This window comes from Mobula hypostoma, chromosome 12 (genome assembly GCF_963921235.1).
Source record: "Mobula hypostoma chromosome 12, sMobHyp1.1, whole genome shotgun sequence".
NCBI classification, from domain to species: domain Eukaryota; kingdom Metazoa; phylum Chordata; class Chondrichthyes; order Myliobatiformes; family Myliobatidae; genus Mobula; species Mobula hypostoma.
In genome coordinates, this window is record NC_086108.1 from 111,276,945 (window position 1) to 111,294,440 (window position 17,496).

The 17,496-nt window shown below is 43.2% G+C and overlaps 1 protein-coding gene across 1 annotated transcript in view; it reads right to left on the bottom strand.

Moving 5' to 3' along the window:
• The window catches only part of LOC134355066 (vitellogenin-like), a 79,720-nt gene that overhangs the window by 32,059 nt on the left and 30,165 nt on the right, over window positions 1-17,496 (bottom strand). Inside the window, exons 22-25 of the mRNA XM_063064791.1 lie at window positions 16,963-17,129; window positions 14,520-14,804; window positions 11,569-11,622; window positions 10,166-10,306 (exon numbers count right to left, since the gene is read on the bottom strand). Of these exons, the coding sequence (XP_062920861.1) occupies window positions 10,166-10,306; window positions 11,569-11,622; window positions 14,520-14,804; window positions 16,963-17,129 (647 nt within the window). The remainder of the gene's footprint in view (window positions 1-10,165; window positions 10,307-11,568; window positions 11,623-14,519; window positions 14,805-16,962; window positions 17,130-17,496) is intronic.

Here is a 17,496-nt window from a genome sequence, read left to right on the forward strand (position 1 = left end):
TAAACCCATCAGAATTTCACAGTGCTCTAAAATTCTCAGTGCATCAGCTAAACGCGTCAGAATTTCACAGTGTGCTAAAATTCTCAGTGCATCAGCTAAACCCGTCAGAATTTCACAGTGCGCTAAAATTCTCAGTCCATCAGCTAAACATGTCGGAATTTCACAGTGCGCTAAAATTCTCAGCGCATCAGCAGGAACCTGTCAGAATTTCACAGTGCGCTAAAATTCTCAGTGCATCAGCTAAACACGTTGGAATTTCACAGTGCGCTAAAATTCTCACTGCATCAGCTAAACACGTCAGAATTTCACAGTGCACTAAAATTCTCAGCACATCTGCTAAACCTGTCAGAATTTCACAGTGTGCTAAAATTCTCAGTGCATCAGCTAAACATGTCGGAATTTCACAGTGTGCTATAATTCTCAGCTCATCAGCTAAACCCGCCAGAATTTCACGGTACGCTAAAATTCTTAGTGCATCAGCTAAACAAGTCTGAATTTCACAGTGCTCTAAAATTCTCAGTGCATCAGCTAAACACGTCAGAATTCACAGTGCACTAAAATTCTCAGTGCATCAGCTAAACCTGTCAGAATTTCACAGTGCGATAAAATTCTCAGTGCATCAGCTAAACATGTCGTAATTTCACAGTGCGCTAAAATTCTCAGTGCATCAGCTAAACCCGTCAGAATTTCACAGTGCGCTAAAATTCTCAGTGCATCAGCTAAACCCGTCAGAATTTCACAGTGCTCTAAAATTCTCAGCACATCAGCTAAACCTGTCAGAATTTCACAGTGCGCTAAAATTCTCAGCTCATCAGCTAAACCTGTCAGAATTTCACAGTGCGCTAAAATTCTCAGCTCATCAGCTAAATCTGTCAGAATTTCACAGTGCTCTAAAATTCTCAGCACATCAGCTAAACCTGTCAGAATTTCACAGTGTGCTAAAATTCTCAGTGCATCAGCTAAACCTGCCAGAATTTCACAGCGCGCTAAAATTCTCAGTGCATCAGCTAAACACGTCAAAATTTCACAGTGCGCTAAAATTCTCACTATGTCAGCTAAACAGTTCTGAATTCCAGAGTGCGCTATAATTCTCAGCGCGTCAGCAGGAACCTATCCGAATTTCACAGTGCACTAAATTTCTCAGCTCATCAGCTAATCCCGTCAGAATTTCACAGTATTCTAAAATTCTCAGTGCATCAGCTAAACACGTCTGATTTTCACAGTGCTCTAATATTCTCAGTGCATCAACGAAACCCGTCAGAATTTCACAGTGCATTAAAATTCTCAGCGCATCAGCTAAACACGTCGGAATTTCACTGTGCACTAAAATTCTCCGTGCATCCGCTAAACCCATCAGAATTTCACAGTGCACTAAAATTCTCAGCGCATCAGCTAAACACGTCAGAATTTCACAGTGTGCTAAAATTCTCAGTGTATCAGCTAAACCTGTGAGAATTTCACAGTGCTCTAAAATTCTCAGTGCATCAGCTAAACCTGTCAGAATTTCACAGTGCGCTAAAATTCTCAGTGCATCAACGAAACCCGTCAGAATTTCACAGTGCATTAAAATTCTCAGCGCATCAGCTAAACACGTCGGAATTTCACTGTGCACTAAAATTCTCCGTGCATCCGCTAAACCCATCAGAATTTCACAGTGCATTAAAATTCACAGCGCATCAGCAGGAACCTGTCAGAAATTCACAGTGTGCTAAATTCTCAGTGCATCAGCTAAACACGTCAAAATTTCACAGTGCGCAAAAATTCTCACTATATCGGCTAAACAGTTCTGAATTCCAGAGTGTGCTATAATTCACAGCGCATCAGCAGGAACCTGTCAGAATTTCACAGTGCGTGAAAGTTCTCAGCTCATCAGCTAAACTCCTCTGAATTTCACAGTGCACTAAAATTGTCAGTGCATCAGCTAAACACGTCAGAATTTCACAGTGCTCTAAAATTCTCATCACATCAGCTAAACCAGTCAGAATTTCACAGTGCGCAAAAATTCTCAATATATCAGCTAAACAGTTCTGAATTTCACAGTACGCTATAATTCTCAGCACATCAGCAGGAACCTGTCAGAATTTCACAGTGCGTTAAAATTCTTAGCTCATCAGCTAAACTTCTCTGAATTACACATTGCGCTAAAATTGTCAGTGCATCAGCTAAACACGTCAGAATTTCACAGTGCGCTAAAATTCTCAGCACATCAGCTAAACCTGTCAGAATTTCACAGTGCGCTAAAATTCTCAGCTCATCAGCTAAATCTGTCAGAATTTCACAGTGCGCTAAAATTCTCAGTGCATCAGCGAAAGCCATCAGAATTTCACAGTGCTCTAAAATTCTCAGTGCATCAGCTAAACATGTCGGAATTTCACAGTGCGCTAAAATAATCAGTGCATCAGCTAAACATGTCAAAATTTCACAGTGCTTTAAAATTCTCAGTCCATCAGCTTGAACCTGTCAGAACTTCACAGTGCTCTGAAATTCTCAGCACATCAGCTAAACCTGTCAGAATTTCACAGTGCTCTAAAATTGTCAGTGCATCAGCTAAACCCGATAGAATTTCACAGTGCTCTAAAATTCTCACTGCATCAGCTAAACCCATCAGAATTTCACAGTGCGCTAAAATTCTCAATACGTTAGTTAAACCCGTCATAATTGCACAGTGCGCCTAAATTCTCAGTGCATCAGCTAAACAGGTTGGAATTTCACAGAGCGATAAAATTCTCAGTGCATCAGCAAGAACCTGTCAGAAGGTCACAGTGCACTAAAATTCTCAGCTCATCAGCTAACCCCGTCAGAATTTCACAGTGTGCTAAAATTCTCAGCTCATCAGCTAAACCTGCCAGAATTTCACAGCGCGCTAAAATTCTCAGTGCATCAGCTAAACACGTCAAAATTTCACAGTGCGCTAAAATTCTCAGCTATATCGGCTAAACAGTTCTGAATTCCAGGGTGTGCTATAATTCACAGCGCATCAGCAGGAACCTGTCAGAATTTCACAGTGCGTGAAAATTCTCAGCTCATCAGCTAAACTCCTCTGAATTTCACAGTGCACTAAAATTGTCAGTGCATCAGCTAAACACGTCAGAATTTCACAGTGCTCTAAAATTCTCATCACATCAGCTAAACCAGTCAGAATTTCACAGTGCGCTGAAATTATCAGTGCATCAACTAAACCCGTCAGAATTTCAGTGCTCTAAAATTCTCAGTGCATCAGCTAAACACGTCAAAATTTCACAGTGCGCTAAAATTCTCACTATGTCAGCTAAACAGTTCTGAATTCCAGAGTGCGCTATAATTCTCAGCGCGTCAGCAGGAACCTATCCGAATTTCACAGTGCACTAAATTTCTCAGCTCATCAGCTAATCCCGTCAGAATTTCACAGTATTCTAAAATTCTCAGTGTATCAGCTAAACCCATCAGAATGTCACAGTGCGGTAAAACTCTCAGCGCATCAGTGAAATCCATCAGAATTTCAGAATGTGCTAAAATTCTCAGTGCGTCAGCTAAACCTGTGAGAATTTCATACTTCTCTAAAATTCTCAGCACAGCAGCAAAACCTGTCAGAATTTCACAGTGCGCTAAAATTCTCAGTGCATCAGCAGGAACCTGTCAGAATTTCACAGTGCGCTAAAATTCTCAGTGCATCAGCATAAACCTGTCAGAATTTCACAGTGCTCTAAAATTCTCAGTGCATCAGCTAAACCCGTCAGAATTTCACAGTGCTCTAAAATTCTCAGAGCATCAGCTGAACTCCTCTGAATTTAACAGTGCGCTAAAATTCTCAGTTCATCAGCTAAACCCGTCAGAAATTCACGGTGCTCTAAATTTCTCAGTGCATCAGCTAAACCCGTCAGAATTCACAGTGCACTAAAATTCTCAGCGCATCAGCTAAACACGTCAGAATTTCACAGTATGCTAAAATTCTCACTGCATCAGCTAAACACGTCAGAATTTCAGAGTGCGCTAAAATTCTCAGCTCATCAGCTAAACCTGTCAGAATTTCACAGTGCGCTAAAATTATCAGTGCATCAGATAAACCCTTCAGAATTTCACAGTGTGCTAAAATTCTCAGTGCATCAGCTAAACACGTCAGAATTGCACAGTGCTCTAAAATTCTCAGCACATCAGCTAAACCTGTCAGAATTTCACATTGTGCTAAAATTCTCAGTGCATCAGCTAAACAGGTCGGAATTTCACAGTGCGCTAAAATTCTCAGCGCATCAGCAAGAACCTGTCAGAAGGTTACAGTGCACTAAAATTCTCAGCTCATCAGCTAAACCCGTCAGAATTTCACAGTGTGCTATAATTTCAGCTCATCAGCTAAACCTGTCAGAATTTCCAGTGGGCTAAAATTCTCAGCACATCAGCAAGAACCTGTCAGAATTTCACAGTGTGCTAAAATTCTCAGTGCATCAGCTAAACACGTCAGAATTTCACAGTGCGCTAAAATTCTCAGCTCATCAGCTAAATCTGTCAGAATTTCACAGTGCGCTAAAATTATCAGTGCATCAGATAAACCCTTCAGAATTTCACAGTGTGCTAAAATTCTCAGTGCATCAGCTAAAGACGTCGGAATTGCACAGTGCTCTAAAATGCTCAGCACATCAGCTAAACGTGTCAGAATTTCACATTGTGCTAAAATTCTCAGTGCATCAGCTAAACAGGTCGGAATTTCACAGTGCGCTAAAATTCTCAGCGCATCAGCAAGAACCTGTCAGAAGGTCACAGTGCACTAAAATTCTCAGCTCATCAGCTAAACCCGTCAGAATTTCACAATTGCTAAAATTCTCAGCTCATCAGCTAAACCTGTCAGAATTTCACAGTGCGCTAAAATTATAAGTGCATCAGATAAACCCTTCAGAATTTAACAGTGTGCTAAAATTCTCAGCGCATCAGTTAAACACGTCAGAATTTCACATTGCTCTAAAATTCTCAACACATCAGCTAAACCTGTCAGAATTTCACAGTGCGCTAATATTCTCAGTTCATCAGCTAAACCTGTCAGAAGGTCACAGTGCACTAAAATACTCAGCTCATCAGCTAAACCCGTCAGAATTTCACAGTGCTCTAAAATTCTCAGAGCATCAGCTAAACTCCTCTGAATTTAACAGTGCGCTAAAATTCTCAGTGCATCAGCTAAAGACGTCGGAATTTCACAGTGCTCTAAAATGCTCAGCACAACAGCTAAACGTGTCAGAATTTCACATTGCGCTAAAATTCTCAGTGCATCAGCTAAACCTGTCAGAATTTCACAGTGCGCTAAAATTCTGAGCACATCAGCAAGAACCTGTGAGAATTTCACAGTGCGCTAAAATTCTCAGTTCATCAGCTAAACCTGTCAGAAGGTCACAGTGCACTAAAATTTTCAGCTCATCAGCTAAACCCGTCAGAATTTCACAGTGCTCTAAAATTCTCAGTGCATCAGCTAAACTCGTCAGAATTCACAGTGCACTAAAATTCTCAGCACATCTGCTAAACCTGTCAGAATTTCACAGTGCTCTAAAATTCTCAGCGCATCAGCTAAACCCGTCAGAATTTCACAGTGTGCTAAAATTCTCAGCTCATCAGCTAAACCTGTCAGAATTTCACAGTGCGCTAAAATTCTCAGTGCATCAGCTAAACCCGTGAGAATTTCACAGTGCTCTAAAATTCTCAGCACATCAGCTAAACCTGTCAGAATTTCACAGTGCGCTAAAATTCTCAGTGCATCAGCTAAACCTGTCAGAATTTCACAGTGCTCTAAAATTCTCAGCACATCAGCTAAACCTGTCAGAATTTCACAGTGCTCTAAAATTCTCAGTGCATCAGCTAAACACGTCAGAATTTCACAGTGCGCTAAAATTCTCAGTGCATCAGCTAAACATGTCGGAATTTCACAGTGCTCTAAAATTCTCAGTGCATCAACTAAACCCGTCAGAATTTCACAGTGCGTTAAAATTCTCAGTGCATCAGATAAACCCTTCAGAATTTCACAGTGTGCTAAAATTCTCAGCACATCAGCAAGAATCTGTGAGAAGGTCACAGTGCACTAAAATTCTCAGCTCATCAGCTAAACCCGTCAGAATTTCACAGTGCGCTAAAATTATTAGTGCATCAGATAAACCCTTCTAATTTCACAGTGCTCTAAAATTCTCAGCACATCTGCTAAACCTGTCAGAATTTCACAGTGAGCCTAAGTTAGTGCATCAGCTAAACACATCGGAATTTCACAGTGCTCTAAAATTCTCAGTGCATCAGCTAAACACGTCAGAATTTCACAGTGTGCTGAAATTCTCAGTGTATCAGCTAAATTGTCAGAATCTCACAGTGCGCTAAAATTCTCTGTGCATCAGCTTAACAGGTCTGAATTTCACAGTGCGCTATAATTCTCAGCTCATCAGCTAAACCCGTCAGAATTTCACAGTGCGCTAAAATTCTCAGTGCATCAGCTAAACATGTCAGAATTTCACTGTGTGCTAAAATTCTCAGTTCATCAGCTAAACCCGTCAGAATTTCAGAGTGCGCTAAAATTCTCAGTGCATCAGCTAAACACGTCAGAATTTCACAGTGCTCTAAAATTCTCAGTGCATCAGCTAAACACGTCGGAATTTCACAGTGCTCTAAAATTCTCAGTGCATCAGCTAAACCCGTCAGAATTTCACAGTGCTCTAAAATTCTCAGTGCATCAGCTAAACACGTCAGAATTTCACAGTGTGCTAAAATTCTCAGTGCATCAGCTAAACACGTCAGAATTTCACAGTGCGCTAAAATTCTCAGTGCATCAGCTAAACACGTCAGAATTTCAGAGTGCGCTAAAATTCTCAGTGCATCAGCTAAACAAGTCAGAATTTCACAGTGCTCTAAAATTCTCAGTGCATCAGCTAAACCCCTCAGAGTTTCATAATGCGCTAAAATTCTCAGTGCGTCAGCTAAACACGTCAGAATTCACAGTGCACTAAAATTCTCAGCACATCTGCTAAACCTGTCAGAATTTCACAGTGAGCCTAAATTCTCAGTGCATCAGCTAAACACATCAGAATTTCACAGTGCTCTAAAATTCTCAGTGCATCAGCTAAACACGTCTGAATTTCACAGTGTGCTAAAATTCTCAGTGCATCAGCTAAACACGTCAGAATTTCACAGTGCGCTAAAATTCTCAGTGCATCAGCAGGAACCTGTCAGAATTTCACAGTGCTCTAAAATTCTCAGCTCATCAGCTAAACCCATCAGAATTTCACAATGCGCTAAAGTTATTAGTGCATCAGATAAACCCTTCAGAATTTCACAGTGTGCTAAAATTCTCAGCTCATCAGCTAAATCTGTCAGAATTTCACAGTGCGCTAAAATTATCAGTGCATCAGATAAACCCTTCAGAATTTCACAGTGTGCTAAAATTCTCAGCGCATCAGCTAAACACGTCAGAATTTCACATTGCTCTAAAATTCTCAACACATCAGCTAAACCTGTCAGAATTTCACAGTGCGCTAAAATTCTCAGTTCATCAGCTAAACCTGTCAGAAGGTCACAGTGCACTAAAATTCTCAGCTCATCAGCTAAACCTGTCAGAATTTCACAGTGCTCTAAAATTCTCAGAGCATCAGCTAAACTCCTCTGAATTTAACAGTGCGCTAAAATTCTCAGTGCATCAGCTAAAGACGTCGGAATTTCACAGTGCTCTAAAATGCTCAGCACAACAGCTAAACGTGTCAGAATTTCACATTGCGCTAAAATTCTCAGTGCATCAGCTAAACCTGTCAGAATTTCACAGTGCGCTAAAATTCTCAGCACATCAGCAAGAACCTGTGAGAAGGTCACAGTGCACTAAAATTCTCAGCTCATCAGCTAAACCCATCAGAATTTCACAGTGCGCTAAAATTATTAGTGCATCAGCTAAACGCGTCTGAATTTGACAGAGTGCTAAAATTCTCAGTGCATCCGCTAAACCCTTCTAATTTCACAGTGCTCTAAAATTCTCAACACACCAGCTAAACCTGTCAGAATTTCACAGTGCGCTAAAATTCTCAGTTCATCAGCTAAACCTGTCAGAATGTCACAGTGCACTAAAATTCTCAGCTCATCAGCTAAACCCGTCAGAATTTCACAGTGCTCTAAAATTCTCAGTGCATCAGCTAAACACGTCTGAATTTCACAGTGCGCTAAAATTCTCAGTGCATCAGCTAAACACGTCTAATTTCACAGTGCTCTAAAATTCTCAGCACATCAGCTAAACCTGTCAGAATTTCACAGTGCGCTAAAATTCTCAGTTCATCAGCTAAACCTGTCAGAATTTCACAGTGCTCTAAAATTCTCAGTGCATCAGCTAAACCCATCAGAATTTCACAGTGCGCTAAAATTCTCAGTGCATCAGCTAAACTCCGTCAGAATTTCACAGTGTGCTAAAATTCTCAGTGCATCAGCTAAACACGTCAGAATTTCACAGTGCTCTAAAATTCTCAGTGCATCAGCTAAAATTGTCAGAATTTCACAGTGCGCTAAAATTCTCAGTGCATCAGCTAAACATGTCAGAATTTCACAGTGCTCTAAAATTCTCAGTGCATCAGCTAAACACGTCCAAATTTCACAGTGTTCTGAAATTCTCAGTGTATCAGCTAAATTGTCAGAATCTCACAGTGCGCTAAAATTCTCAGTGCATCAGCTTAACAGGTCTGAATTTCACAGTGCGCTATAATTCTCAGCACATCAGCAGAAACCCGTCAGAATTTCACAGTGCGCTATAATTCTCAGTACATCAGCTAAACATGTCGGAATTTCACAGTGCATTAAAATTCTCAGCGCATCAGCAGAGACCTGTCAGAATTTCACAGTGTGTTAAAATTCTAAGTGCATCAGCTAAACCCCTCAGAGTTTCATAATGCGCTAAGATTCTCAGTGCATCAGCTAAACCCGTCAGAATTTCACAGTGCGCTAAAATTCTCAGTGCAACAGCAGGAAACTGTCAGAATCTCACAGTGCGCTAAAATTCTCAGTGCATCAGCTAAACCCATCAGAATTTCACAGTGCTCTAAAATTCTCAGTGCATCAGCTAAACACGTCAGAATTCACAGTGCACTAAAATTCTCAGCACATCTGCTAAACCTGTCAGAATTTCACAGTGCGCTAAAATTCTCAGTGCATCAGCTAAACATGTCAGAATTTCACAGTGCTCTAAAATTCTCAGCGCATCAGCTAAACACGTCAGAATTTCACAGTGCGCTAAAATTCTCAGTGCATCAGCTAAACCTGTCAGAATTTCACAGTGCGCTAAAATTCTCAGTGCATCAGCTAAACACGTCAGAATTTCACAGTGCTCTAAAATTCTCAGTGCATCAGCTAAACACGTCAGAATTTCACAGTGTGCTAAAATTCTCAGTGCATCAGCTTAACAGGTCTGAATTTCACAGTGCGCTATAATTCTCAGCACATCAGCAGAAACCTGTCAGAATTTCACAGTGCGCTAAAATTCTCAGTGCATCAGCTAAACCCATCAGAATTTCACAGTGCTCTAAAATTCTCAGTGCATCAGCTAAACACGTCTGAGTTTCACAGTGTGCTAAAATTCTCAGTGCTAAACTCATCGGAATTTCACAGTGCGTTAAAATTCTCAGCGCATTAGCAGGAACCTGTTTGAATTTCATAGTGTGCTAAAATTCTCAGCTCATCAGCTAAACCCATCAGAATTTCACAGTGCGCTAAAATTCTCAGTGCATCAGCAGGAACCTGTCAGCATCTCACAGTGCTCTAAAATTCTCAGTTCATCAGCTAAACCCGTGAGAATTGCGCAGTCCTCTAAACTTCTCAGCACATCAGCTAAACCTGTCAGAATTTCACAGTGCACTAAAATTCTCAGTTCATCAGCTAAACACATTGGAATTTCACTGTGCGCTATAATTCTCAGCTCATCAGCTAAACATGTCTGAATTTCACAGTGCTCTAATATTCTCAGCGCATCAGCTAAACACGTCCAAATTTCACAATACTCTAAAATTCTCGGTGCATCAGCTAAACACGTCAGAATTTCACAGTGCACTAAAATTCTCAGTGCATCAGGTAAACACGTCTGAATTTCACAGTGCTCTAAGATTCTCAGCACATCAGCTAAACCCATTTGTTTGTGAACCTATGGTCACATGCCCAAGGTGGCACATTTAGAAATTTAACTGGTCCCTAGCAGTAGACCGACCTGGTTAGATGATTGGAGGAGTGATGAGCCAGAGCGTTGTTTCGAGCCAGAGGTAACTCCTATCCTTATGATTCGGCTTGATCCAGAGGGACGCCGTGAATTGGAGACAGTGATTCCTCCCTGATGCCTTCTGATTGCGGCCTAAACAAAAAGTTAATACACTAAGGATTCAAAGCAAACAGTTAAATACTTCCCTTCTGATGGTAATGTTAATGTATTTTTTTTAAATTCCTGAAACTCATTGACATTACCAAATTCAATATTTCAGATTTAGATTTGGAAAAATAAACTGCAGTAAGTTGAGAGATCAGTCAACCTCCATCTTGGGGACCAGCCTCCCCAGCATCGAGAACGTCTTCAAAGGGAACTCCCTCAAAAAGCTGGCATCCATCATTGAGGACCCCCGTCACCCAGGCTGTGCCCTCTTCACATTGCTACCATCAAGGAGATACAGGAGCCTGAAGAAACACACCCAGTGTTTCAGGAACAGCTTCTTCCCCTCCACCGTCAGATTTCTGAATGGACATTGGCCCTGCGCACACTTCCTCACTAACGTTATTTTCAATGTTTGCTCCCTTTTGCACTTCTCATTTAATTTAAGTTTATATGTAAAATGAATTGCAGCTCCTGCCACAAAACAACATATTTCACGACATATGCCAGTGATATTCAACCTGATTGTTATGTACATTGAAGCGTAGTGAAATGTGTTGTTTGTGTTCACATCCAACACAACCTAAGGTCGTGCTGGGGGCAGCCGGCAAGCGTCGCCACACATAGCGTGCCCACCCACAGCAAGAGTGTGTTGGCTGCTGAATGTGAACACTGGTGTGGTGCTCAGCAGGACAACACAAGCAACAACAGCACCAATAAGGTAAAGTAAAGGCATCCGTTAGTCTTGTGAGACCATGGATCTGCGCCTGGAAAGTCTTCACTCTCCAGGGTGCAGGCCTGGGCAAGGTTGTATGGAAGACCAGCAGTTGTCTATGCTGCAAGTCTCCCCTCTCCATGACACCGATGTTGTCCAAGGGAAGGGCATTAGGACCCATACAGCTTGGCACCAGTGTCGTCGCAGAGCAATGTGTGATTAAGTGCCTTGCTCAAGGACACAACACGTTGCCTTGGCTGGGGCTCAAACTCACGACCTTCAGCTAGCTAGTCCAATGTCTTAACCACTTGGCCACATTCCCTCAATAGCAGCAAGATAAGTACCTTTCTTCCCTCCCACACACAGACAGGTCTCCAACTCCAGCGTAGGCTGCCTCTGGAGTTGTTAGCCTCCGACTCCCATATGCAGAAAGGAACTGATTAAATCTGAATCCAGGCTGGGCTATTTAGTCAGTTTTTATGTTCCCCTAGTATCTTGATCAGGAATCAGTAACTATCATAGAAGATTATCTTACCCGACTTGTCTCTTCTGATGCAAACCTAAGTTCCAGGAATTGACGTTCTGATCTCTGTGAATATTTAAATTAAAAAGAAATTAGATTCTGCTCTCTTCTGCACAGCCTCCATCTGTGTGATTTACTGAGTATTTGATGTTTTGCTTGCCACACGTACACTGCAGAAGCTACAGGAGCTTCAGGTCCCACACCACCAGGTTCAGGAACAGTTGTTACCCCTCAACCATCAGGTCCCACACCACCAGGTTCAGGAACAGTTATTACCCCTCAACCATCAGGACCCACACCACCAGGTTCAGGAACAGTTATTACCCCTCAACCATCAGGTCCCACACCACCAGGTTCAGGAACAGTTATTACCCCTCAACCATCAGGTCCCACACCACCAGGTTCAGGAACAGTTATTACCCCTCAACGATCAGGTCCCACACCACCAGGTTCAGGAACAGTTATTACCCCTCAACCATCAGGTCCCACACCACCAGGTTCAGGAACAGTTATTACCCCTCAACCATCAGGTCCCACACCACCAGGTTCAGGAACAGTTATTACCCCTCAACCATCAGGTCCCACACCACCAGGTTCAGGAACAGTTATTACCCTTCAACCATTAGGCTCCTGAACCAGAGGGGATAACATCACTCAGCTTCACTCATCCCATCACTGAACTGTTCCCACAACCTATAGACTCATTTTTAAGGACTCCACAACTCATCTTCTCAATATTTATTGCTTACTTATTTATCATTATTATTTTATTTCTTTTTCTTTTTGTATTTCCACAGTTTGTTGTCTTTTGCTGACTGGCTGTTTGTCTGTCCTGTTGGGTGTGGTTTTTCATCGCTTCTATTGCGTTTTTTTTTGTAGTTACTGTGAATGCCCACAAGAAACAGTGGAATACGGTGACATACACCGCATGTTCTTTGATAATAAATTCACTTTGACTCTGAACTTTGAGTTTTTTGAACTTAGAAACTCTGAACATCTGGTAGATATTGTTATCTTACTGGATGAACCTGTCACGGTCCAGTCTGTTGAATCCTTGTTTCAGTTAATTTCCTTTTCCCCGTGTTCCACTGGGCTCCTGATCCTTATTCGAACGGGTCAGCATAAAAGCGCCGGCTTACGTCTACTCGTTGCTGGTTCGTCACCTCAGCAGGGCAGCTATGCTCGTTCCAGGCTGCCGAGAATGAGTCGAGTTGAGAGCCTGTCATCCGCCGTTCCTGTTTCGAGTCAAGAGGCTGGTTAGTCACCGTAGCCAGGGCGGCGATGAATCTTCTGAGCCACCGATATGAAGGGACCGTCTTCCGAGCCGCCAAGAATGAGGAACCGTCTTCATGAACTTCTCCGTGTCAAAATACGCTTTGTCTGTTGTTGTTTGTTTTTGTCATCTTGCGTCCAGCTGAGTGGGTCCGGCCATTTTGCCGCTGCTCCGAGCTGGGATTTGAGTGGTCTGTTGTTTTGTTTTGTTGGCTCCGAGTCCCAGTCCAAGGCTCCGAGTGTCCAGTCCAAGTCAAGGCTCTGAATCCAGTCCAAGTCAAGGCTTCATGTCCAGTCAAGACTTTATGTCCAGTCAAGGTTTCGTGTCAAGTCAAGGCTTCGTGTCCAGGTCTAGTCCCAGCCCAAGTACTGACCCTGAGTCCAAGTCAAGTCCAAGTCCGTCTCTGTGCCTGTGCCCTACACTTGAGTCCGCTTCCAGTCACCTCCAGCGGCTCCTTGACTCTCTCACGGTGGTGTCTGAAAAGAGGATACTGTCTAAGTTGCATGCTATCTTGGACAATGTCTCCCATCCACTACATAATGTACTGGGTGGGCACAGGAGTACATTCAGCCAGAGACTCATTCCACCGAGATGCAGCACAGAGCGTCATAGGAAGTCATTCCTGCCTGTGGCCATCAAACTTTACAACTCCTCCCTTGGAGGGTCAGACACCCTGAGCCAATAGGCTGGTCCTGGAATTATTTCATAATTTACTGGCATAATTTACATATTACTATTTAACTATTTATGGTTCTATTACTATTTATTATTTATGGAGCAACTGTAACGAAAACCAATTTCCCCCGGGATCAATAAAGTATGACTATGACTACTGTGTAACAGTACCAGCTGAGATCCCCAACACAATTACAGTCTCTTAGCATGGGAGTAGGTTCTTTGGCCCATTGTGCATATTAGTCTATTAGGCAACATTTTATGTGTGATCAGACACTTGAACAGACCTCTCAAACACTAAGGATGAAATCTTGATCTATCAATCTTACTCATTTTGGTCCCTGGCGCTTTATTTGTCTGCCTGCTCTGCACTTTCTCTGTAACCTGTAACACTCAATCCTACATTTTAAAGCTAACGTTTAACCTTATTGGTCACTCGTACATCGAAGCATACAGTGAAATGTGTCATTTGTGACAACGGCGAACACGAGTGTTGGGGGCGGCCCACGACTGATGCCATACCTCCAGTGCCAGTACAGCATGTCTACGACTTACTATTCCGACCCACTATGATTTTTTTGGAATGTAGGAGGAACCGGGAGAACCTGGAGGAAACCCACGCGGTCACAGGGAGAACGTACAAGCTCCTTACTGACAGCAGCAGGAATTGAACCCTGATTTTACAAGCTGCTGCCCCGATCCATCTTGACCGACCTGACTTGCAGAGTTTGTTATTTAACTCACAGCTACAGTCGAGTAAACAGGCCCTTACTGCCCCATGAACCCACGCCACCCAATCGCACCCATGTGACTAACAAACTTACGAATGCGTACATCTTTGGAATGTGCGAGGAAACCCACTCACCCAAGGGGGGAGCAGACGATGGCGGTAATTGAATCTGGGTCAGTTGAGCTGTAATAGTGTTACGCTAACCACAACCGTACCATTCTGCTCTCACCACCACCTGGGCAGTGAGTAAGCTGTTGCCATGCGAGGGCCTGACAGTGAAATTACCCATGATCGAGAGGAACTGTGCCAGGACTTGGACTGTTGACTGGAGGCCATTTTCCTGCTGGCTCTCCAGCTTTGCAATCTGCTGCTGCTACTTCTACTGCTGGTGACGCTGGCCGTGACTCTGCTCGCTTTCCTCCAACTGGCGCGGGGCTCCACGGTTGCCCCCGGCCTCCTGGAGCTCGACCAGGAGCGGGTGACACTGCTGCTCTCCGACCATTGGCTAGAGCTGCTGGAGCTGGAACTGACGAGTTTGCGCCTGCTCAGGGTGCTGTTGTGTCTCGTGCCCTGTAAACAAAATAGGTAACTCAGAATCACTTCAACTACTGCACAGAGTCTTGTCATCTTCAGAAGTTTTCGGATGACTCTGCCATAGTTGGATGCATCAGCAAGGGAGATGAGGCTGAGTACAGGGCTACGGTAGGAAACTTTGTCACATGGTGCGAGCAGAATTATCTGCAGCTTAATGTGAAAAAGACTAAGGAGCTGGTGGTAGACCTGAGGAGAGCTAAGGTACCGGTGACCCCTGTTTCCATCCAGGGGGTCAGTGTGGACATGGTGGAGGATTACAAATACCTGGGGATATGAATTGACAATAAACTGGACTGGTCAAAGAACACTGAGGCTGTCTACAAGGACGGTCAGAGCCGTCTCTATTTTCTGAGGAGACTGAGGTCCTTTAACATCTGCCGGACGATGCTGAGGATGTTCTACGAGTCTGTGGTGGCCAGTGCTATCATGTTTGCTGTTGTGTGCTGGGGCAGCAGGCTGAGGGTAGCAGACACCAACAGAATCCACAAACTCATTCGTAAGGCCAGTGATGTTGTGGGGATGGAACTGGACTCTCTGACGGTGGTGTCTGAAAAGAGGACGCTGTCTAAGTTGCCTGCCATCTTGGACAATGTCTCCCATCCACTACATAATGTACTGGTTGGGCACAGGAGTACATTCAGCCAGAGACTCATTCCACTGAGATGCAGCACAGAGCGCCATAGGAAGTCATTCCTGCCTGTGGCCATCAAACTTTACAACTCCTCCCTTGGAGGGTCAGACACCCTGAGCCAATAGGCTGGTCCTGGAATTATTTCATAATTTACTGGCATAATTTACATATTACTATTTAACTATTTATGGTTCTATTACTATTTATTATTTATGGAGCAACTGTAACAAAAACCAATTTCCCCCGGGATCAATAAAGTATGACTATGACTATGACTATGACTATTACACAGAGGAGCGTAGAACAGAAAACACAAAACGTCACAGCAAAGTGAAGGTCCTTCAGCTCACGGTGTTGTGCCAACTTCTTAACCCTTCCTTCCCATAGAACCCTCCATTGTCCTATCTAAGAGTTTCTTAAATATCCTGAATACATCTGCCTCCACCTTCATGCCCTGGCAGGGTATTTCACATTCCCACCACTCTCTGTGTAAAAAGCATACCTCTGACATCCCCCATGTCCTTTTTCCAGGTGTCTGAACATAACGTGCTCCCATACTAGTTGTATTACTGACTGAAGTTCAGTTAAGTTTAATTAGTTTGGCAGAACATTAAGGGCTGATGAGTTTACCTACAGGAAAGAAACACAATAAAATTGAAAGAGTGCTGGCAAAACTTACGTGGTTGTTGCTGGGACCCGAATACCTCACTTGCAGAGAAAGACTGAGTAGGTTTGGACTTTATTCCCTGGAGTGTAGGAAAATGAGGGGAGATTTGATAGAGGTATACAAACTTATGAGGCTGTTTCTCCTCAAGATGGATGATGCTAGAAAACTAGAGGTCACAGGTTTAGGATTTGTTCATTAGGTGTCATGTCATATGACGTGGGCGATCGTGGTCTTTCCTTGACTCTGATTGTTCTTGGCAAATTTTCCTACAGAAGTGGTTTGCCATTGCCTTCTTCTGGGTAGTGTCTTTACAAGACGGGTGACCCCAGCCATTATCAATACTCTTCAGAGATTGTCTGCCCGGTGTCAGTGGTCGCATAACCTGGACTTGTGATCTGCACCGGCTGCTCGTACAACCATCCACCACCTGCTCCCATGGCTTCACGTGACCCTGACTGGGAGGCTAAGCAGGTGCTACACCCTGCCCAAGGATGAACTGCAGGCCAGCGGAGGGAAGGAGTGCCTTACACCCCCTTTGTAGAGACAGATCTCTACCCTGACAACCAAAGGTTTAGGGTGAAAGTTGAAATATTTAAGGGGAACTTGATGGGGAAGTTGACTCAGAGGTCGGTGCTAGTTGACAGTGGAATGGTGGATGCAGGTTTGATTGCAAGATTTTGGGTAAATACATGAATAGGAAGGACACTGAGGGCAATAGTCCAGACGGGACTAGACAGAATAACAGTTTGATATGGACTGACTCTGATTATTCAGCCTCATTTTCTACAAAATTCTGAATGTTTGATGTTTCCCCAAGTACATTAATCAGATGGTACCTCTCCTGATGTCTTCATCAAAATTCTCCTCAGTCTATTTTGCTCCATTTCACTTGTCGTTCTGTCTATCTTTGCCTCTTTATCGTCAAGTTTAATCAACTTGGATAGTGACCTGGATCCTGTCTGTATCTCCAGCACTATCTTCTCAACGTCTGCTTCTGAAGTAACTGCAAACAATGAAATCATGTACACAGCATGTTAGGGTTCATGATGACAGAAACTAGCGATAGATAGACAAGGGGTGATTGATAAGTTCGTGCCCTAAGGGAGAAGGAGTCAATTTTAGAAAACCGAGTACATGTATTTTTCCTACATTTACACACTTAGTCCAGCGGTCGTGGAGCATACGGATCCCTTCTTTGTAGAAGTCGGCGTCTTGGACCTCCAGAAATGGTCCACAGCAGGGGTGATTGGTAAGTTCGTCGCCTGAGATAGGAGGAGATGAGGAGAAACTTCAAACTTTCTGCATTTTCACTCAAAGAGTTGAACTGCACGTGCTTGTAGCGAGAACTGTATAAATCAACACACATCAAA